At 41.4% G+C, this 23,760-nt stretch overlaps 1 protein-coding gene across 1 annotated transcript in view; it reads left to right on the top strand.

Annotated features, from left to right (window-relative positions):
• LOC310984346 (glypican-5-like) overlaps positions 1-23,760 on the top strand; it is a gene marked incomplete at its 3' end in the record, with an annotated part of 56,809 nt that overhangs the window by 19,393 nt on the left and 13,656 nt on the right. Inside the window, exons 8-9 of the mRNA XM_083969531.1 lie at positions 8,567-8,687; positions 15,239-15,371. Of these exons, the coding sequence (XP_083825657.1) occupies positions 8,567-8,687; positions 15,239-15,371 (254 nt within the window). The remainder of the gene's footprint in view (positions 1-8,566; positions 8,688-15,238; positions 15,372-23,760) is intronic.

Below are 23,760 nucleotides of genomic sequence, written 5' to 3'. Positions count from 1 at the left end.
CCACACCCAATTTTTTTGATGTGTTTTGTTGTGCTGAATAAATCCTGCTGTACTTCATTCATAGCAACATTACAGAGAAAGGAAAATACGTATTGTTTAGAGGGGGTGGAGAGGAATTTAGGGGGGACAGAGCAGAGTGGACCTCCTCATTGTGTCACATTCATAGTGGACCAGTAGCCAACATGGGTAGTGGGAAATATGCACACATACTATATTGATATATTATACCATACTCACACTCTCTGTCTTTATATCTATAACATCTGTATCTCTAGGTCAATATACACTGCCTGTCCAAAAAAAGTCATTTTGTTATCTTTGATTACTGCACGCATTTGCTGTGGCATCGTTTCAATAAGCTTCTGCAATGTCACAACATTTATTTCCGTCCAGAGTTGCATTAAATACAATTTCAAAGATTCTCAATGGGGTTCAGGTCTGGACTCTGTGGTCACATTGGACTACATTTCTTCCTTGAAGATGATGGTTCCCCACATAGCTATCCTTCCAGTTTTTATTAATGTGTTGGACAGTTCTTAACCCAATTTTAGTAGTCTCATCAGTCTCCTTAGATGTTTTATTTGCTCGATGCATGCCAATAATTTGACCCTTCTGAAACAGATTAACATCTTCTCCATTACACCACATGGAAGAAATGAGACTGCATCAGTTAGGGTTAGATAAGTTAGCTGAAACATCATTATCCATCCAATGGGAGGCTCTCACGTATTAGCTTAGTTAAATCCAAGTGGTGACACCTTTTTTTTTTGGACGGTTCAGTGTATATCTGCATATAAATGGCTCACTGTCTTGTTTTTATATTTTCAGATCGTGTAGTTTCAAGTTTCAGTGTGCCTTGTAAATGGTGTTGTCTGACTTCCAAAGAGCACATAAGGTTTTAAGGAGCCATTTGTAAGTTATTCTATTGCGACATCTCCAGCGTTAAGCATCAACAGCTGTTCACATACCAGTCGAGATGAAATGTTTGCTAAATGATAATCCTCGCTAAAGTATGATGTTCAGTGACTCAAAAGCAAAATGAATGACGTTCGAATGTGTCTACTGCTCTAGAGCATCTCTCTCAAGTTTGAGTAAACTGGGCTCCGTCCTCAGGTGCTGCTGCACTTTTGAAGTCCAACACCTGAAGTAAACATTCACAGGCTCGAATAAATATAGGTCATGGCTTTTTTTTTTTTTTTTTTACAACCAGAAAAGGATGTTAGAGGAACGCTTGGAAGTGCTGAGGATGTGGGTATGAGCTTTTAAACTCAGTGAATTTTCAAATCCCTCATGCAAGAACTCAAATGCTCTAAGACATTCATAGTTCTGAAGTGTCTGACCAAACAGACGGCTGCTCTGAAGTTTTGAGGTTCTGGGTTCAGTCGTCAGTGAAGTTTAGGTCCGACACGTAGATGAAAGACTTCTCCATTAAACAGACCTCGAGTGTCTTTGACCAAATAACACAGTGCGTTAGAGCACTCCTTAGAAGTTCTGAGGGTGTGGGCTCTGTACCTTTTTTTATTTATTTACTTGACTGAAATGCAGTCAGTGAGGAACTTAGTGCTATAATGTGGTGGGTTAGATTGTGACCGTAAGGCAGCGTCTTGTGTGAATCCTGCCTTTTTTTCACTACCTCAGAACCTCAAAGGGAAATCCTAGTGCTAAATTAGCTGCTTATTGTGTCAGCCTGACACAATAATAGCCACTAATATAAACTGTATGCATGATATATAGTCTTGAAATACATATTGAAGTGATTTTAGAGTCATTTTTCACAATATTTGGCAAATCAACTGGTAAAAACATGTTAAAAGACATCAAAAAAGCCTTTGTATGTTTTCATGTCCCAGTTTGTGTCCACCACATGCAGCTCCTCTGCAGGCTGTGGAGGTCCCCTGCTGTATGGTTGAGCCTTCGATAGACACATGTAACATGTTACAAAAAAGACCTTAGATAGAAATGCTCGATTTCTGTTTCAAAGTATTGTAAGCCTTAAGGTAAAAATCTGTGTGTGTGTGTGTGTGTGTTATTGTGACAGAGCTATGTAAATGCCTCATCAGGAGTGCAGCCAAATGTACAATTGAGATTGTGATTCCTGTAATTACACACCTCTCTTGCATCAGATCACTATCTAAGGTAATTTCATTTTCACTGTGCATGTACGAGCGTGTGTGTATGTGTGTGTGTGTGTGTGCGAGCGTGTGAAAGTGTGTTTTACGTGCATGCAACAGACGTTGGAAACATTCGGTGCAGGGATGAGACAGAAGAATGGATCTATGTGTGAGTGTGTGTGTGTTACCATTAGCAACCCTGTAGTAACCGAGGGCAACAGCAGAGCAGCATTGTCATTATGGCGTTGGTGATTTATGTCTGTCGTCTTCCAGATCTTATTAAGTGTCACTCATAGTCACACCTCTCTCCGTCCGTGTGTCGTCTCATCTGCAGCACACTTTCTGCAATATTATCATCTGGTGTCAAACAGACAGCGCAGCCCGACACTGTGTCGTCTGGCCAATAGCTCATTCACAGAACAGACAGCTTCCGATGCATTCAGCGGGACAGCAGATATTGGACATGACAAAATGCTTTAGATGTGCAGATGCTGCCGATACCTCCTCCACCTGAATATAAAGCAAAATCCACAGGGCCGCATTTGTCACTCAAACTGCAGAAGAAGATTTGTGCATCTGCCATCGTAATTATAACTAAGAAAGATATGAATAATAAAAAAGAATGAAAAATATGAAAAACTAAATTTGTTGTAACTTCATTAATTGAATAAACATTTGCAACGTTTGCTGAACTTGAATTTACTCACAGAGTTGTTGGGTGAAACAACACAGATCTTTTCTTCATCCCTCCTCTGCGACCATCGTCACTGAGCTTAGTTCATAAATAATTGATCTGCCATTACATTTTGCATAGTCATAGCTGTGGAAAATAGGGCTGATCTGGTCCCTCTGCGTTTGCAGTCGAGATTGCAATGACCTCACATGTTCTCCAAGCTGTCACTTATCCTTGAAACGCTGATCGATAAACAGCCGAAGGCAAACCGCTCAGAGACCTCCACGTCAGTCTTGTTTCTTCCGGCCAATCACAGCCCCATGCCTGCAGTTATCTTACTTTGTCCTGTTTAATTAATGTTTTTTTTTTTTTAGCTTTTTGAACGGGTGATTGTGTACTTTTGAAGTGACACATACTCCTTCAGAAGGGATGTAAATGATTTTTTAATCAGACAGACGTCAGTGTTTGAGGGTGAAATCAGCCCCATTGTCTGTTTGTTTTTTCAACAGGAATCCATTTTTAGCCCAAAACCATTTTGCCATTCAAGCAATATGATGATTTATTGCAAACAATACTTTACTTCCTATCAACTCTTATAGGAGTTAGATTTGCTGTTGCTACGCAGGCATCATTAGCACAGCAGCTGTTTTTGATAACAAGTCACTTTGATGTCCAGTCTGTGCTCAAGAAGTAGCGTTGCCCAGCAAGTCCATTATGACCTGTTGTGAACACAGCTGTGGCTAAAACACTGGGCAGGGCTGCTAAGTAAACAGCTAATGTTGGCATTGGAGCAATAGCAAAAAAAAAAAAAAAAAAGCTCTTTTAATTACAACAAAAATGTTCTCTAGATCCAGAGATATATGCATTAGCCTACAGTAATTTGCATGTCTCCTCTGCAGGTTTTACTGTAGAGAAGGTCACTGCATTTAAAAGAAAATATGTTAAATTTCCTGGCTTGCAGAAATCTCTGAAATGAAGGAGAAGTACAGTTGAGGTTGTTTGCGTCTTGCGATTATGGAGATGTAATTTATAGATGTGCTCTCCCTCACCTTTAGGCCCCTAGATACCATTTACCATTAAGCTCTTGGATTTATTACTTGAGATAATTACACTTATCGCCACTGCATTTTTCATGATTAGGTCAGTTGGTCGTCCTTCACCCAGAGACATAATAACTGTTGGTGTTTATTAATTACAAATATATTGCTGGAAAATTACCTTCTTGTATATTTGTGGTCTGTGTGCTTGTATTGGAATATAGTAAAACCTAAAGATTTTATCCTTATGTAACTTCAAACCCATTCCTAACAATGTCCTCATACATCCAGGTAATGATTTGGATGATAAATGTGTATTGTTTTTTGTTTTTTTTCTGTGTGTCTGACTGTATATAGGGTGTTGCAATAAAAAGAGCAAATGTGCTCAGCTAATCTCGTATGAACACAAGTCAAATCAATTACTTCTCACTCACTCTCGGTACATTGTTAGGACTGAAGACAAGCCAATTCCCAGCTTCCACAATGATAAAAGAAAACACAAAACAAAATCTTCCAGATTATTTGTGAGGTGTTGACAATCTTTGCGTCTGTAACAAACTCATAAAAATGTGTGGTGTTGTTGAGACTGATCCCTAAAATCTTTGCTGGAGTCTGAAGAATCATGGGATTTCCCCAGGGGCCACAGCCTGTGGTTTTTAATTGAGCTTTTATTTCTTTTTTTTTCTTCTTTCCATCCCACCCCCCTCTTCCTTTCCTGTCCCTTTCTTCCTCTTCTTTCCCTCTCATATTTTCCCCTTTCTATTGCCTCAGATTTTATAAATCAGTTCAGGGGGGAGGGTCCGCTGAGCCTTTTTACCACGTGTGTGTTCATGCACTTACATGTATCCTGTTATTACACATAATACTCGTATCCTTTTTTTTTATGAGCCGTTCTCTTGAACTCCAGACATAGAATGAATTATTTGTACACACAGGGATGCGCCTTATGATCTTTCTGCTGGTCACTGGTGCATCTTTGTAGGCAATATGAGCAGTTTCCATGGTGATAGTGTTCCCTTTTGTTTATGTGGCAATACAGAAAAGATCCAAGAGATACGGCCTGTCTCATAAAGTTAGATTAGTGGGTTAGACAGCTAACTTCGGGCTTAACCCGGGCTTTCCAGATTTACAAGGCTCGCTCACTTTGATTTTGTGCAACGTGGCGAACTTCCTCTGGAGATGAAGCACGTTGGGATTGAGGAATTTGAGAAAGATATGTAAACAGTGCGACCGCTAACAAATCAACTCACCGATTTAGCTTACACACAATGTTTGTCACAGGAACAATTATAATTTGACCATATCCAGATATGCGATATGAGTATCTCAGTGTTTTCCATGACTGGTTGTTTTTCGGTGTAGCTGTGTTCAAAGGCTTGTCAGGCTCTCCACGACATGGGCTGAATAGAAAACCTTGAGAAGTGTATAGCATGTATAGTTGTCTTACAGTGGGTGAATAGTGTAACCCATGATCCTGTTTGTTTATATATATGCCTCTGTGTGAACTGCGATTAGTCACTTGGATTGTTATCACAATAATATACGATATATAATGTAATAAAGTAATAAAACCCTATGGTACATTGGTCTAGCATCAGTTAATGAATATCCAGTCCTAATCAAAATGTGTTTCTCCAGCGGTCCTCTCTGCGTTGGCAGCAGAAACAACCATTGATGCATCTCATCATGAGCAGCACAACCTCCCACTTGAGGCTGCTGGATATGTTGCATGAGTCAGCAACGTAATGTGTATTTTATTTAGGTCTCTTTCTATTCATTATTTTGATTATAGTCGTGTGCTGTGTTCACCGCTGCATCATACTATTTTTTTTTTTTTTTTTTTTTTGCTTCTCTAGTGACCTAATTTTCCCCATGAGGATCTGTAGACTCATCCTCTCTTAAATTAAACATGCTGCTCTTGATCTGTTGATGTTGTGAGTGTGATTTGCTGCATATTTAATATGAACTTGCTCAAAGCTGGGTTGGAAAATGTATCTCAACAGAGATCATAAGAGTTCATAAGATCCACTCTCAGAGCAATAAGCATGGATCCCAATGTGAAGCCAAAACACAGGAAAGAAGATGAACTTTAGTTTGAACATGAATGAAACTTCTTCCTTTTTATCAGGAAAATTGTATGCATTGAACGTCTCAGTCTATAATATAAGACGTAAACGCAGCTCTGCTCAGCTTAATTAGAGACTGTGGGCATCATGTTGGAGTTTCTAATGGGATCTGATTCCAGATCAGCAGAGGAGCAGACACTGGGGTCATCACCACTTCACCATCATCTCTGCAGATTAGTCAAGCCATTTAAGTCTCTGCTCTCCGTTTCCCACAATCCTTTTCCCTTGTTGCCATAGCCGGAGTATGTTTGTGTTTTTCGAGGGTGTGGACTCGGTGGTTAGTGAGTTGGTGGCTGATTGTATTAGTTAGCAAAGCTGGTTCTGGAAACTCGGAAAAATATGACTCATGAACTGTTGTTTCTTCTCTTTTGCTTTTCTCTCACTTCATCCTTTTTTTTTTGATCCACCCACTCCGAAACCCCCCCACGCACATAAACTGATGTGATACTTCAAGCCCACTACAGAAAGACGCATCAAGAAACATATGGCGAGGACTTTTAGTTTCTCCGCCCAAACTAAATGTTTTCAAATAGTTAGTATGAACTCTTATGTACAAAAAAGCAACAAAAATAGAGAACTAAATTAATGAAATACTCTATTTACAGTAATGTAACTCAGTAAATGTTGGGTGCTCAGATGAAGTTCTTTACATATCTAGAGGTGGTTTAAAGAAGCCGTACATCATCATTAAAGCCCCTGTACAGACTTTTCATTTAGTGTTGATTTTGGCGGCCCCTGTGGACGAAAGCGGCAGAATGAAGACTGCATTTCCCACTGTCATGAAGACGTTTGTCTGGCCGGCGCGTGTAGATTTGTTTTGTAAACGTCGGAAAGAAGACCGGACTTGCTTTTTTTTTTTTTTTTTTTTTAGCAGCGTAACGTATCTATTCGTATCGTTTCGTCAGTCGTCCGACCCGACCATGCCTTCCAGAGGTATAGAATTAGACTACTTAGAAATAGCGTATCTTCACACTGATGGGCTCATTTGCTGTTGTAGGTAACAGAGACACGTCAGCAGAAACCAGAGACTTTTGCGTATCCAGTTAAAAGCTCCGTACAGGGGCTTTAAAGGATAATTTCCGTTTTTTACAACCTGGACCTTATTTCTAGCATAAAATAAGATCATTTTACTCACCCAGAAACTTTGGTGTCATTTGGAGTTGTTTTGACGAAATTAGCCCCAGTGGAGCGGCGCGTATATCCGTATAATGCGAGAACACGGGGCACGCAATGCAGCCTCTAAATAACACATTATCCGCCGCAAAACTCGTTCATTTCGCCAATATTTTGTTATGATACACTAGTGATATTCCCCTCCGAGCCCGTGGTGGCATGTTATCAACATGCTGCGCCTGTAGGTTGACTACTGACCTCCGACCTGGATGATGTCATCTCCGACCGCTGCCCGGCTCATTCTGATAATAATCATTCTGCCTCGGCATTCGGGTCCATTTTTAGCTCAACTAGCCGGAGCTTTAGTGAGTCCAGGTTGAGGAGAGGAAGCCTGTGGAAGCTGAACTTCATCCAGCTGCTCATTTTGTTCTGACAAGTCAGAAACACGCAGAAACGAACCATAGCATTAGCCGTAGCAAGTTAGCCGCGCCGGGCAGCGGTCGGAGATGACATCATCCAGATAAGAGGTTAGTAGTCAACCTACAGGCGCAGCATGTTGATAACATGCCACCACGGGCTCGGAGGGGAATATCACTAGTGTATCATAACAAAATATTGGCGAAATGAACGAGTTTTGCGGCGGATAATGTGTTATTTAGAGGCTGCATTGCGTGCCCCGTGTTCTCGCATTATACGGATATACGCGCCGCTCCACTGGGGCTAATTTCGTCAAAACAACTCCAAATGACACCAAAGTTTCTGGGTGAGTAAAATGATCTTATTTTATGCTAGAAATAAGGTCCAGGTTGTAAAAAACGGAAATTATCCTTTAAGAGTCCCTGCTGTATGTAAAGTTGTAATTTACAAAATCATCAGTAAACTGCACAATCAATGCAATTATAATAATGATGCAGTGTTTTTTTACTCTTAAATGCGTTGGAGTGAATTCTCACGGATGTGGATACATCTGGAAACTTCCCATTCAGTGATTCATTTTGCAACCTTGTTGAAAACCACCAGTAACAGTAAAATGGTCCCTAATAAAAAAAAAATCTTTGCCTTAAACAAGATGATTAAGATTACGATCAGTCTGCCAGAAGATGAGCTCATGTCACCATGCTTAAATGTCTCGGATGTCTCCTCTTCTCACACGCTAGAAATAAAACTGATTTTACAGTGTGGCTGTGTGTGTGTGTGTGTGTGGCTGTGTGTGTGTTTTGCAAAGCCATCCAACAGTTGACCACCTCACACACACAAACATGAAACCATGTAACCCAGTCTCAACACAGTATGAACACATTAGTATAGTGAAGTGACTGTGGGAAAACTGGGGCAGCGCACACACACACATGGACTCACACACACACACACACACACACACACACACACACACACACACACACACACACACACACACACACACACAGACACATGCACACACATGGACTCACACACAGAACTGGGGCAGAAAGTACTAAGTCTCTCTTTTGTTCTGCCTCTGTGTAGTTATGCAGGTCGTGTGGTTGGCAGCACTTTAAAAGCCCAGAGGGAGAATCCCGAGATGACCGTCCGTAATACAGATCCTGTCCTGAAGGGGGCGAAGCAGAGACTGGAGCAGCTAACACAGGTAAACACACTTAAATGTTATTACATCTTACTATGCAACACCATCCTCACTGCCCCCCCCCCCCCCCCCCCCCCCCCCCCCCCCCACACACACACACACCAAAACACTTCATGTGATATCAGATGATGTCTTGATTGTTGTGGTGACCTTGTGACCTGGATGTCACCATCACCGACACTTTGGATCATGACTGGGTCTCTTGAATGTCGTTGTTTGTCAGAAGAGTTGTCTGTAGGTGACCCCTCTGACCTTTTATTATAGCGCTGTCACATACACAGGAAATCTAGTGGGCAGATTGTCATGAAATTGACTGAATTAATTTGTCCCTACCACCACCACCACCACCCAGAGAGACATTTTCAAGATTTACTTTGGGTTTTTTTTTCCTTTTTTTGTCGCCTCACCACCGGCACCAGGCCAAAATACCAACTCTGCATCAGCATCAACTTCTCTCAACCTCTTTGTCTCCTTTGTCTTTCTCTCAAACCGCAGGTGTGTGTGTGTGTGTGTGTACAGTCTGAGTGTGTGTCCTCATCTTCATCAGGCTCTCAATCATCTCTTATCACTGCGTGTGTGAAGTGCTGCTTCATCCAATAAACTTAAATGTCACCACTCTAAACAGGTGTAGATAATAACAGGCAATAATAAATTAATTAATTCACCAATTAAAGCCGATTTATGCAGCACTTTGAACGCTCAGGACAGCATGGCAGTACAATTTGCAACGGATGATTCATAAAGTTATATGAATATAATCCATAAAAATGATACATCAAGGGGATTCGTCATAATGATGATGATTCATCGTGTGCTAAAGGCCATGTGGCTGCGCTCAGGACAGGTTGATACACAGACAGAAACATGGTGTATTGGCCACTAAAGTAAAAGGCTGATGATGTTCTTCTATTTTAGTTGTGATTAACAACTTCCATGAGAAGAGCAGAGCCAACAATACACCTGTCCAGCCTGTCTGTGGCACTGACAGGTCTTAAATATAAACCGTACACAGCAAAGGCGATATCATTTCCTGAAACAGCTGGGCGCTGTCATTTTTTTTGGCAAATGTTCCTCCAGCAGTGCATTTGTTGTGGACAGTTCTCGGCGGCGTGCTCGCATGAATTCATGGCAGCGGGACGCCGTGTGTGGAATCGATTCAAAATAAACGACAGAGCTCATGTTCAGCATAACGAAGCAGTGTGTCACCTGGCTCAACGGTGCGGCTCGTTTGTTTGTTCTTAGTCGTGTTTGGACAACAACGGAGGACGGTGCAGGCACGGGGGGAATATTAAGCTTTGGATACATAGGCAGCGAGATCAATCCTCTGTCTTTATTCTGATCCTTTCATGGGATTTGTTATGATCGATAAGACCAGGAGTCTCGGCAGACTCCAAAGTTTTAAAGTAATATTTCTTTCAGCCGAGTCATTAATCTGTTAAAGACAGAGATCAGGTCTCAGTTTATGCTTAAGAAAATCAGTCAAGCTCGGAGACGGGCTGCTAATGAAATGTTTTGATGTGGCAACACGTTCTGTCAGCGCTGATGCATTAAGTGTCTGTCATGAAAACCTGATCAATTCTGTTAACGTAAGTGTTGTTGATGTTAATGGAATATTCATGGAAAATCATTGGATGGAGCAAGTTAAGGTTGTTTTTTTTTCTTCCCCCCTCCTCCTCCTCCTCCCGCTGTTGAAGCTCTTTCTGTGCTTCGTCTAATTTTGGTGGCGAGTCCATTAATCATGTTGCATTTACATGCAGGAATTGCCAAGTCAGCATCATCCCCCACCCTGCCATATACACAAACACACACACACACACACACACACACACACACACCCTACATGCACCATGCGATTTATGTGCTGTATGAGATGTGCTGCTTTCTCAGGCCCATTAAATCAATGTAACCTGCACATGGTCTGTTGGTCTAGGATTAAAAAAAAACAAAAAACAATGAATCTTCTGTGAATCTTCTAACATGAACAAATGCATACTATCACAGACTCAGGCGGCTCTGTGAAGATAGGGGAGGTTAGATGAGTGTTTTTTGGACTTGGGATACACACCCACTGGACTCGTGATGGTAAAGCTAACAGGCCACAACATGAACCAGATGGGGAATGTCAGATACAACACAACTCATCTGCATCGCAAACTATTTTCAGTTCTACAGGGTTGTGCCGTCTTTGCATCTACTTAGCAGATTCAAAGAATTCAAGTCTGTGCACACAGAAAAAAACAAAAAAAAACCCTGTGTCCCCTTTTTTTTTTCCCGAACAAGTTTATCCAAATCATCCAAATCCAACTGCTGGGTTCGGCTCTGCTGCTCTCACGCTCAACGGTCCATGTGCGTCACAGACATTAACGCTCGCCATTTATGAATTATTATTCACAGTGTCACGTGTGCCATTTACAGACTAGCGCTGCCAGGATGAGAGAAGGCAGATAGATTTGTAACAGGACAAAGGAGCATCCTTGGAATTTTAATTATTTAGTTTCCAGTGTCTGTTTTTCCTCTCCGTCTTTCCCTTTGTCTCATTTTGTATTTCACTGTCCCAATTTGTAATACATGTTAATTAGACCCGTGCAGCAGTGGGTTGTGTTTCACACAGGCTTTGCCCTCTAATGGGATTCTATTAGAGTAACGACTCGCTTATCCTGGCAATTAAAATTTGTATGTACATGCTCAGCCAATCAGGAAGAGCCTAATCAGCCCTGTGAGAGCTGGCCCTGTATAGAAAGGGTCGTGGTCTCAGCATTTCTTATCCACGAGGACGGCTTCGTTAGAGGACTATCTCAGTCTCCACAGGAATGATGTTTGACGAACTGAACAAGCAGCACGCCGTTTATTGCATCCAGTAATAACACCAACGTGCACCATTACAGGAAGTCGATGGTTTGGCACGACTGGATTTCATCATGAGAAGCAGAGTTTGTGTCTCATCGCAAATTCTGCATCTAATTTAGGTTGTGTTAAAGAAAAAGTTTGACATTTTTAAGATTAGTTGCAGAGAGTTGAGAAGATACTCGTCTCTATCTATCTGATGAGTTTGTCATTCTTGTTAGCTCATTATTTTAAATCAGTGTTGTCCTCTCTGTCTTGTATAGAGCTGTTTAAGTTCCCAGCTGCACAGGTTTTTTTTTAAATTCTTATAAGATGCAAACAAACCAAAAAAAAAAGGATAATATCTGAAGTTGCCACTGTAGCTATGAGCTGTGTGTTTTTCTCCTGCCATTAATTAGACACGACAGCTCAGTCTGGAGCCGCCACCCTTGAATAATTTCACTTAGGCCTATTCAAGTCGGCCTGTTGGTTTCTCCGGAGAGTTTCAATGCCACATGGCCCAAGTTCTGTTTAAATTCTAGCCTTTCCACACGATTAAGAAAACACAGCCTTGGTGGAAACATCGCTGTAATGTATTTTTGTCCTCCCTCAGTCCTCATTTGCAGCACGATGACATGATGGTGAATCACCACACACAGAGTCTAGTCTCCCTCTCCGTGTCCCCTCGGACATGCTGTCACGAAATAACCTTGGCTCCCCCTTGTTTCCATGGCTGCTCCACACCTACTGTACTGTACGGCGGAGGCCAGATGTCCTCAGACACTCACCCAGCATCTAGATGGGAATTACTCAACCTACATTAAAAGTAGGGTGTATCCCTGATCGCTATTTGAGGGGGGAATTTACGTCCATGTTTTGTTTTTTTCTTTCTTTCTCAAATTGTGTTTGTGTTGTGCAGATTCGATAGATAGATAGATAGATAGATAGATAGATAGATAGATAGATAGATAGATAGATAGATAGATAGATAGATAGATAGATACTTTATTAATCCCAGTAGGGAAATTCAGGTGTCTCTCGCTCATCCAGACAGTTAAAACAGTTAAAACGCAGACCAGTAGACCAGTACATACAATAACGGGACAATAAAATAAAATAAATAAATAAACACAGATGAGGCAGTACAGTACACTACACTACACTACAAAGCCAGCCTAGTGTGCAATGTAAGAGCACGAACGAATGTATCAATAGAATAAAATCACAGTGTAAGTGCATAATAAGAGCTGGGTAAAAGATAAAAGACTGGATAAAAGACTATAAATAAAAGAAATAACAACTAATAAACAGATCGATAGGAATTATTGCACAGGCTCTCGTTTATTTGTGCATGAATTCTTTTGCACATTCAGTAAATACTACAGATATATCCATTCATTCTTCCATGTAACACTGTTTAGCCTTGATCCTTTCAAACACATGTAGTGCAATACAGTTGTATGTTTACAATTGTTGCTCTTTTTCAGTCCAACAAAGAAACATGTGGGTGCTCCCTTAGTGAGTATGTGTGTATCACAACTTGCAGCGTAATAAATAACAACTTACACCATTTGTTAAAGAGATTAAAAGGTAGGTAGGCTTTTGAATAGCAACTGAGGTGGGGGAGCGTTGATATAATTACTCTTACACTGCATGACAACAGTTAAAAAAAAAAAAAAAAAAAGGTTGTAATTATCAAATCCCATACAGTCGACTCTCAGTTTGGCCTCTTGTATGATTTCATTTGCTGGACAGATTTCTGTTACTAAGGTAACATAAATCATTAATATAGATGTGGCAATCTTTGTGGCATCTCTCTCTATATAGAAGTCCTATCCTCTGGCAAAGTAAAATATCATAAAATGTCAGTACAATGCATCTTTTTCCTTTATAAAACTGGTGGCTCTTTGCCTTATCTCTGTCCTCAGCTGGAATTTATATATTACCCACCTTAACTCTCTGCAATACACATTCATCACACTGCGAACCAATTATATGTTGCTGTCGTTGTGTATACGTGAAAACCAAATAAGTCCACAATTTATTATTTTTCTTTTAGTTTCAAACTTGAACAAAAAAGTTTATCTTGTCTTTTTTTTTCTCAATATTTGAAACTAGATTGATTATTTTAGTTTTTTTATAGCAACCACAATAGTTTAGTTTTAGATATCAGGCTTTCATCCAACATGACAATTATGTAACATGCCACAGCATCCACGCTGTGACTTAACAGAGTGGTGAAAGAGCACGGGTTCATACAGAGGCTGCATGACCTCAATTAGCCTTCAGTCCGCCCTGTGACCTTGTGTGTGCGTGTGTTTCTGTGTTTGTGCAGACATGTTGTCCGTGGTCAGTTGGTGCATGAAGAGGAAAAATGTCACTGGAAAACATCCCTTGTTTTTTAGCATCTGTGTTATAATAGCTGCAGCATTGTTATGATCACTAAAAGAGCAGTTTGACATTTTATGAAATAAACATATTACATTGTTGCTGAGGTTTAGAGTCTGTCTGCACAGCAGCCAGCACTTCACTCTCTCTCTCTCTCTCGCCTGCAGCTGTGTGTGTCTCCTCCAAACAGAAAGGTAAACTCAGCTGTTAGGGCTTGATTGCCTTTTAAAAAGAAAAAAGAAACCTGCTTATACACGCTCATTTTGGTGCAAATAGAGTAATACTGTGTTTGTCCTTTCCATGTGAAGCACAGGCCATTTAGCATAGCTTAGCATAAACACTGGAAATGGGCTTGCCACGCTGACGATAAGACTTTTGGAAGTCACTGCTCTAGGTCAAGGTGTACGTGTGGTTTCCACCTTTTAACGGAGAGAGTGAGGAAGCTGTTTCTACCTATACTGTATCTAGTCTTTATCCTAAGCTAACTAATCACCTGCTGGTTGTAGCTTCATATCCAGTGTACAGATCTAAAAGCAAGATCGGTCGTCTTGAAGGAAGCAAAATGTCAAACTAGTCCTTTGAACGGATAGTTTAACATTTTGGCGAATTGGCCCATTGCCATAATCCCTATAGTCATAGCAGTAGGTTTGTTACCTTTATTTGTCGTTGCAAGCTATTTTTAGAACAGCAGAGCAGAGCCGTGAGCTGCTCAGAGCTACGCTACGGAGGCTAATGGGATTTCTTGGTTTCCCTCATCAAACTCATCAAATACACAATCCAACAGCTCCAAAACGCTCTGGCGGACAAGTTGTGACCTGCACATTCACCACGCTATGAGATAATAACGGAACATTGCGAGACAGAGTTGTTTTCGATGCAAATGGAGAGACTGCTTGCACGCATCAGCGGTTTTGCATGAATTTACCTCTAAAACAACTTTGTCTCGTAACGTTCTATTATTATCTCATAACGTGGTGAATGTGCAGGTCACAACTTGTCCATGAGAGCGTTTTGGAGCTGTTGGATTGTGTATTTGATGAGTTTTATGAGGAAAACCAAGAAATCCCATTAGCCTCCGTAGCGTAGCTCTGAGCAGCTCGCAGCTCTGCTCCGCCGTTCTAAAAATAGCTTGCACTGACAATTAAAGGTAACAAACCTACTGCTAAAACAATAGGGATTATGGGAATGGGCCAATTTGCCAAAATGTTGAACTATCCCTTTAAAATATTCCCATTTCCTTACAATGATGTTTGAGTGGAAGTGTGTTAAAGGAAATGTCAGCATTGTTTTTCAGAAATGCATGAAGGTGTAACATGTTACGTACAACTGTGTGTTTGATTCAGGAGCTGCTGGTGGAGCTCGGCTGGGCGAGCAAAGCCAGAGCAAAGGAGGAGGGAGGGAGCGCACAGACAGACACAGGCAGTGGAAACGACTGTGATGATGAAGATGGCTGTGAAGCATCTGGCGCGGAGAACGGTGAGTCACACATACACAGAAACACACACATACAAACACACACAAACACAAACAAGCATATAAAAATATGGGGGGAAAAAAAAACATTAGCAAACAGACACCCACAAGTAAACACACACGAGGTGCTGCACATATGCAAGCTTGTCTTTTGCAAATATAGCAAATATACATTATGAATGTGTGTGTGTAAGTGTAGGCGTGTGTGTGTGTGTGTGTGTGTGTGTGTGTGTGTGTGTGTGTGTGTGTGTGTGTGTGTGTGTGTGTGTGTGTGTGTGTGTGTGTGTGTTACAGTCTCCACATATCTTGTGCCAGCAGGGGAATGCCCACAGGGAGGGATAGTACTGAGAGATGGATTCAACAGTCCTCTCTCTCTCTCTCTTCCTCCCTCTCTCTCACTCCTGCCATCTCTCTTTCTGCTGGTCTCAGCAGTTTGTTTCTCTCCTCCTCGGCCAAGATAAAGGATGCACTAACAACCAGGTCACCCAAAAAGAGAAATGGAAAAATAAACTGCGATTATTCATTTATCTCTTGACTTATTCATTGTGCCCCGTGCTTATACATAAAACATGTAAATGATGGGGAGGTCTGGGGAGCCCTAGGCGCCTTGAGGCTGTCCCACAGAGTGAATGTAATTAAAATTTGGTGAAAATCTAAATTGCTGATCAGAATACATCACTCTGTGTTGAGGGTATTGACCAAATGCAATGCTTAACGTTGTTGATGTGGGGAAACTTGAGGACCCCACTGGTTGGTAGAGCTCGTTTAACGTGGGAGGATTCGGAAAATTAAATCAAACTCTTCAAAGTACAGACTTTCCAACCAGAGGTCTCTGTTTTGGAGCATAATGTAGTCATTGCATTGTTAAATGTGTTGGAAATGTAGATTAGCACAATGGCTGCATGTCACTTCTACTTTTAAAAAAATCTCCCAGCGTGGGCAGGTTTATTTAAGCAGAGTTTCCAAAATGTTCTCTGCTTTTCAGAGGCTTGTTAAATATGAGTGGGGGTAGAGATGGATGGAGATACAAAATAAATACAGAAAGCTCATCTAAAGCAAACCAGATAATAATGTATTCATGCATGACCCCATTGTTTATGGTGCGAAGCTAAAGGTCTAAACTGCCAGCGATTGTTTCATCCACCGTCGTGACCTTCATTCAAACTGATGTTTTTCCACTGATTAAGAGAAAACAGATCCAGTTCTTTGTTGGATATCAGTGTCTCCAAACCACAGGTCTGAAGGACAAACAGTCCTCGAAGGGCTGCTCACACGCTGCGGCGTCTCCCTCCTCTACACGCGCTATGGAAAGCTTTACTGTCCGTGTCTATCTTTAGCTGGAAAAACACATATGTTGATTAACTAACTGGTCAACATATGAGAAGACCCCGGCCCCCCTTTCTGGGGACAGAACTTTCCATGACACCCAAGTGGATTGTGACTGGAGTTTCAAGGGTCGACCCAAGCTAATTATTTACAGGTCCGATCAATAATGTCATAAATGTCATAGCAGCCAACATCACCAGCGTGTTTGTCTGGGATGGAAATTGTGCTGAAGTAGAACAGAGCAATGTCGTCATCTGAGGCGTTGATGCATTGATTATTGATTGTCATAAATTAGTGAATGAAGTCTCGTCCTTCCACATCAGCGCCCGGTAACCCATGAACACAACACACTGGTGATGTCATCGAGTGATGGGGTCTCTGCCCCCGAGGGCAGGATGCAGCGCTGTAATGCACTGTACTCGTCACTGTTGGAGTCAGGAGTGTATATCCCCATAGTGACGTACTGTAAAGCACAGCTGTACTGTAACTGTAGTATGCATTGTTGTTGGTCAGTGGTTGTTCTGGACATTTGTGTCTGATTGGAAGAAAAAAAAAGAGCAAAATAATAGTTTTAAAACTTCATAGGTTATTTCTAACTTGAGCTGTCCTCATTTGTCATTTTCCACTAAGTAGATCATCAGTATGCGAGGTAATCAGTCTGTCACTCCGACTCAATTAGCATGTGCTGTGTAAATGTTTGCTCTCTGTCTCGACGACAACACGTCCAGACTGAGTTTTGGGTTTCAGGTCGGGTTCAGGATGTTTTTTAAGCCTCTGCGCCACCCACAGCAGAGACTAAGAGAGACATTAACATTTTTGAGCATGTGCCATTCTTGTGATGGTGATATCTCAGAAAAAAACGCCTGGAGGGATGAAGTGATGAGATTTTGCCGGTCAAAGGTCAAGTTCACTGTGACCTCATAAAACGTGGTTTTAGCCGTAACTCAAGAATTCATTGGCTCGTTGTGACACAGTTTAACACAGATATCTGTAAGGACGAAATGATGAAGTGATGACATTTTATGTTCAGGTGGTCAAAGGTGAACTTCGTTGTGACATCATAATGTTCTGCAAAAACCCCTCTGGCCATTATTCAGAGCTATAACTCAGGACTGGACGGGGACATTGTGACCGTATTTCCTGTAAATTGACTGGTTGGTGGAGACGCCCGACTGCGAGGTGGTGATTTCTTAGTCTTGTTTATTGTATGGGTTTAACTTTCTTCCTTCCTTTTCAAATACACTGTTAATGCGGCAAACATCTGTGTATCTTCATTACACACTGTAACCATAACATTAACAAAAAAATTAAGTTAGCAGGAACATTGTGCAGCCTTGAATAGTGTCTGCAGGCTCTGCTTCCACGCTGCATACAGCCCCAACACTCTTTAGCAGTAGGATAGGGCAGCCTGTACGGCATATTGCTTGAAAGACAAAATTGAGGGCAAGAAAAAAAGTCTACTAAGCACTTGCTTCTGCTCGTCAAGCCCTTTTTTAAACCATGTGAGTAAGAGAACTTCAGAAATTCAGATGTATCATCAACAATTTTGTCGACTCAGATCTTCTCTCATCTCGACTGTGATGGCAGGAAAGTGGACGGCACCGATCAGAATAGCAAAAAGCACCAGATTGATCTAATCTAATGCAAATGATGATAATGGTAATGATAATGAGTGACATGTTTTCAGATGCACATCAGAATTATTTTGTCCTAGTGTGGAGGGCTGTGTTCGTCTGATATTTACACCTCTCCGTGGCATATTTATGTGTAAATGGTTGTTTTCTTATCCTGATAAAATAAGGTATTTGTTGGTACATTTGTCATAGCCTCTCCGCTAACCTTGATGTGACACATCTTTGGAAACTCTGGCCTCCCGCTGGGCCTGAAACTGGTACATTGGCTATTTGCAGAGAAAATTGCAGGTTATGATTTACCAAGCTGGTGGCGGCGCTTTGGGATCGTGCCTTTGCCTCTCAAGCCGCATTGAATTCCTGCAGAAAGAATCACAATAAAGAGTGACAAAAGGGGGTTTTTCTGCATGTCTCCGTGCTCGTTGGCATCTCTATGCATATAAACAAGGCTCACATGCACTGAAGCTGAAAGACGAATGCAGTATCAGCCAGAATACACAAATCTCCGAGATAAAGCACCGCAAGTCATTTATTTTTTGACTTATTTCTACTTTTTATGCTTATGCTGAGCATTAAATCAGTAGTTTGAGTTAGTATACAAATAAGACGCCATCTATCGAATAAATACAGGAGTCTGATTTCTTTGATAGAACTGCCACTAAATCTGCCCATCCACACTCGGAGACTCTGTCTCTTTAAAATTCTGCCGACAAACCGCTTCACTGAAATGTGGAGCTTATTATTTCACAGAAGAGGAAGAGCATAGAAGCAACATTTCTGTTTGCGTGAGAAAGGGTGTTTGCGAGTGCGTGGATGCGCGCTCACAAATTAATGTTTACGGCATTGTGTTTTTGTGTGTGTGTGTGTGTGTGCCTGCCATGTGCTTTATGTGCAACACATACAGTTAATATGTTTATGTGATTGCAGGCTGTGCATCTGTGTCTGCAGAGTCTTGGCCTGCGTAATCCAGTATGTTTTATGGATGGCCCAGTTCTCTGGCCGTCTGACTGAAGCAGATCCAATAGTGTGCTCAGTCCTGACTTGTAATGTCTTTCTTAATATCGACCCACTGTTTTCTTTAACACACACATGATTGAGCTTAAGTTTTCTCTCTCTATCCCTCTCTCTTTCAGTCCCTGGGCTGCAGATATGAACAGGGAAGAATAAAATGAGGAGAATATTCCTCCTGTCTTGTAATTAATTCTCATGACATTTGGGCTTTATTGAATGCTGGAAAGAGACAAGAGAAGTGTAGGATGAGAGGAGGCGATGCGGTGCCAGGCGCTGAAGTCAAACCTTTAACGCTTCAATGCCAAGCCTGTGTTTTATTTATGTGGGCCAGTTAACAGTAAGAAGTTAATTTAGTCATGCCAAGACAGTGCACAGCCTATTATTATTTGATTTAAGTCCATTTTCCACATCAAGGAAAGTTGATCTCGGCCCAGAGACGGAGAATCACTTGGCAAACATTGTTGCAGATCAAAAACTAAGAAGAAAGCCAAGCATCCTAACATATGAGCAGTTAAAAGCACAGAGCTTTAGTTAGCACTATTTGTGCCATTTATTTTTTCAAAGTTTCTTTTTTTTAAGAAACAAAAAAGCAAATCTTACATTATGAATTTAATCAGTGTCTTACTGAAGGTTAGCTACTTGCAAGAACAGAAGTGGTTCACTCACATAACTATAGATCCATGAGTTAAAACCTTTCATCTTTATCTTTTTATAATTATTAGAGATATAATTTTTTTACACTTTTCACAGTGCGATAACAGTCACACAAATGCATGTCACGGATGCTATTTAAAAAAAAAGTTAATCATTCATCATTTCCCCTTCTTTTTCACTCTTCTTTCTTCATTCAGTCATTTCTTTCCCTCCTTTTCTCTGGAAATCACAGAGATTAAACTGATTGATTTTCTCTCCTCAAACCAGCACAATCCTCCTCCTGCAACTGCCCTTTCTCCGATCTCTCTGTCTCCCCAGACGTATCCAGGTCCTATAACGTCAATAATGTAAATGTAATCACAGCTTCTCTTCTCTTCTCTTCTCTTCTCTTCTCTTCTCTTCTCTTCTCTTCTCTTCTCTTCTCTTTCCTGCGTCACCCTAATTGCTCCCTGTTATAAACTGTGATGTGGTGGTGTTGGTTGCAGAGGTGGGGGTGCCATAACCCCCCCCAGGTATCCATGATGAGTCACATTACACCCACTGATGCCAGTCTGGAAAACACCACAGCTTTTCCAACTAAATATTTCGGAGGACAACAGACCAGTTTGTCCTCCACCTTTGTATCTTTCTTTTACCAAGTACAGGATGTGTTTGCTCAAATTCGTACATAGGAGAATGTGCACGCGTGTACTCACAAGTGGCACTCAATCCCTGTAACCATGGTTACCAGGTGGTCTGCCCTCCCATGGGTACCTATTTGATGACAATGCTCTGTTTGAAAACAGGAAAAAAAAGAAGAGAAAGGGAGATAAAGAGTGATGTAGAAGGTGAGAGAGGAGGCGTGGTCGACTCTTCTTGGCCATGCAACATAATGTATTGTGCTTTATGTAAGTCTCATTACTTCCTCTGTGTTACGCACATGCATGAGTAGATCTGAAACAGGTTAAGCGAAGTTCAATGTGCAGTGAAAATCCTGCTCCTCATCATAAATCTACACCAAATACTAAAAATACAACAGGATATTACACTTTGCCGAAGCATCTCTCTATTTATTGTCCTGCTTCCATGTATCTTCCCTCCATCATCATTGCCTTGCTCCACTGCCCTCTCTTCCCCCTCTTCCCTGGGGCCCGATTCGCAAAGCCTTTAGAAGCTATTTCATCTTAAAGGGAAAGGCCAGTGTTTTCCAGCGCTTGAACATGTTGCCCCTTCGCCCGAGGACAGTTTGATCTGCATTCGTAGGCATCCACTGCTCAGTAAAAGGAGCCAGAAAGAACAATAAAAAGTCTGGTGAGCCTCCTAATCTGCACTGGTGGCTATAAAAGTTCCCAGAGCGAGCCTTTGGATTGGATTGATCAGCGCTATAAAATGAAACTGCTTTCTTTGTACATGCTTGCAGTGGAGGACATTAGGGTGTAAAACATGCACATGCCATGAATTTGATGCAGCATGCTACTGATACAGTAGCTGCACACAGACTGAGACCTTTTCTACCCATTGTGCTCTTTCACATTTAGTTTATAGAGCCCATGTCCCAGATTTACACCCATACACTTAACTATTAGCAAATTCACTTTATAGGAATAATAATGAAGCCTTGATTTTCTTGTTTACTGACATAATGAGGAGATGCTCACTGTGTATACTGAATAAATCTGACATACAGAAAGTCCATACTGAATATATTACCATAATATTTGCCATCTACCCATTTTATTGGCCCACCCTACAACATCTGCTCAGACGGTCCGGGTCTTGCTTAAACACAGGGAAAGGTCAGTGTTGAAGTCGAGAATTCCTCCCGTACTTTAAAGCAAACGCGTGGGTGTGTTCTACAATTTCTCGTATTGACGTGAAATCCCATCAGAGATGAATTTATCCCTCTAACATATTGTCTGTGAAGCTACAACCTGATGGTTTTTTTTTTATCCCCGTGTGCCCCCATTGTTTTCCACAAGTCATTACAAAGACGTCAAAGAGGCACATCGCTGTGGCATGTGTCTTTTCAGAGATGCACATGGGCGCTTTATTTTAGATTTCGTCCCACATCCACTGCCCTGCTGTCGTAAACAGTTAGCGTCATAGTGCAGCTGGAAATAGTCCCCATGTAATATACTTCTTACCGCGTGTAGCTGCTGCTTTAAAACATTTATACAGCCCTTCTTTTTAAAGCAACTACAAAAACTGTATATGAGCTTGATCTGTTTTTAGAGATTGACGGTAACAAACAGTCATGTATCCACCAGAATGAATTTGCCAAAACAAATGAATGGCATGTAAATTAAATTTGTATGATCACTATGATTTCTGTGTTATTTATAATCTTCTTTTTTCTTCTTTCTCTTTAATCTGCTCCTTTGGTTTTTGTGAACTCGGTTGTCTTGGGTTTTGTTTGTGTACGATCTCGCAGCTTGGGGTATATTGACTAGAAGTGCTACACACAAACATGACATACACACACATACACATTCACACACATACAGTATGCTTAACACACATATGCACACACACACACACACACACACACACACACACACACACACACACACACACACACACACACACACACACACACACACACACACACACACACACACACACACACACACAAACAGATACAAATCGGGAGGGGAGCAGAGCAGGAGGAGGTAGGGAGGAGCTGATACAGGAGAGGATGTCAGGAGTTAACAGTGGGTGCAGCGTTAAAGAGGAGTCATAAATGGTGTGTGTGCATGTGTGTGTGTGTGTGTGTGTGTGCGTTCAGCATGTGGCAATGGTTAATAAGCAGTTGAGTTACAATGATAGATCCTGAGGGTAGGAGATGTGGCTCATTAAAGAATTACACATTCACTTTGCTCTCACTGTGCCTCCGATTCAAAGCCGAGACTAAGGGCTCTCGCTTGTGTTCAACACACCCAGAGAGAGAGAGATAATAGAATTGAACTTTACATGAAATGCTGCCAACCACACACACACACACACACACAGCAACAGCTACTGCATAAATACTACGTGCAGGGTCGACTCTGTGCACCACAGCTATCAACAAACACAACCACATCCTCCAATCAGGCGTCTCCTGTATTAGCTGTCATGTTCTGTTCACTGCCTTCCTGCCCGCCTGTCTATCACCCATGTCTGTTTGCCTGTTTCCTTCTCTCTGACTCCCTGCTCGTCTCTCTACACCTGAGCGAGTTTGTTCATGCAAAACCCTGATTAGACATCATCTGTTTATTAGCACGTTCCTCGGCTCTGACGCTGTTGCTCTCGTACTTGACCTTATTAACAAAATCCGCTGCCCTTGCATTGTCTCGCTTCCCCTTCGTGTAGCTGCACCTCCAGCTTCGTTCCTCATGTATTCAAATGGGCATTTACATGCCACACACATAAGAGACCCCAACCCCGATTGGGTTGTGTTGATGTGCAACCTTCAACCAATCACTCATCATCCTTTCATCCACCTCCAATCACAGTCTTGAGCTCTTTTTTTTTCCTCCTTGTGTTTTCTCCAAAGGTTTTATGATTCCACTGGAGGCTGTGCTTAACCTCAGTGAGTGTGACCTTGGGAAGACGCTTCTCTGCAAGTCAAACCGTTGACTGTTATTAACGTCATAGGAAAACAAGCTCTAGTCATTGAAGTAGATATTATTTTTATGCATTATATTATATATATTTATATTTTTTTTGCAGTTCATTTTTTGTGTAAGAGATGAATATGATGGAAATCCAAACTAACTAGATAAGTTGCACACAATCAAGTTTATAATTAA

Source organism: Trachurus trachurus, assembly GCF_905171665.1.
Source record: "Trachurus trachurus genome assembly, chromosome: 4".
Lineage (NCBI taxonomy): Eukaryota > Metazoa > Chordata > Actinopteri > Carangiformes > Carangidae > Trachurus > Trachurus trachurus.
Note: the sequence above shows the minus strand (reverse complement) of the source record. Positions and strands in the feature narration are given on the sequence as shown.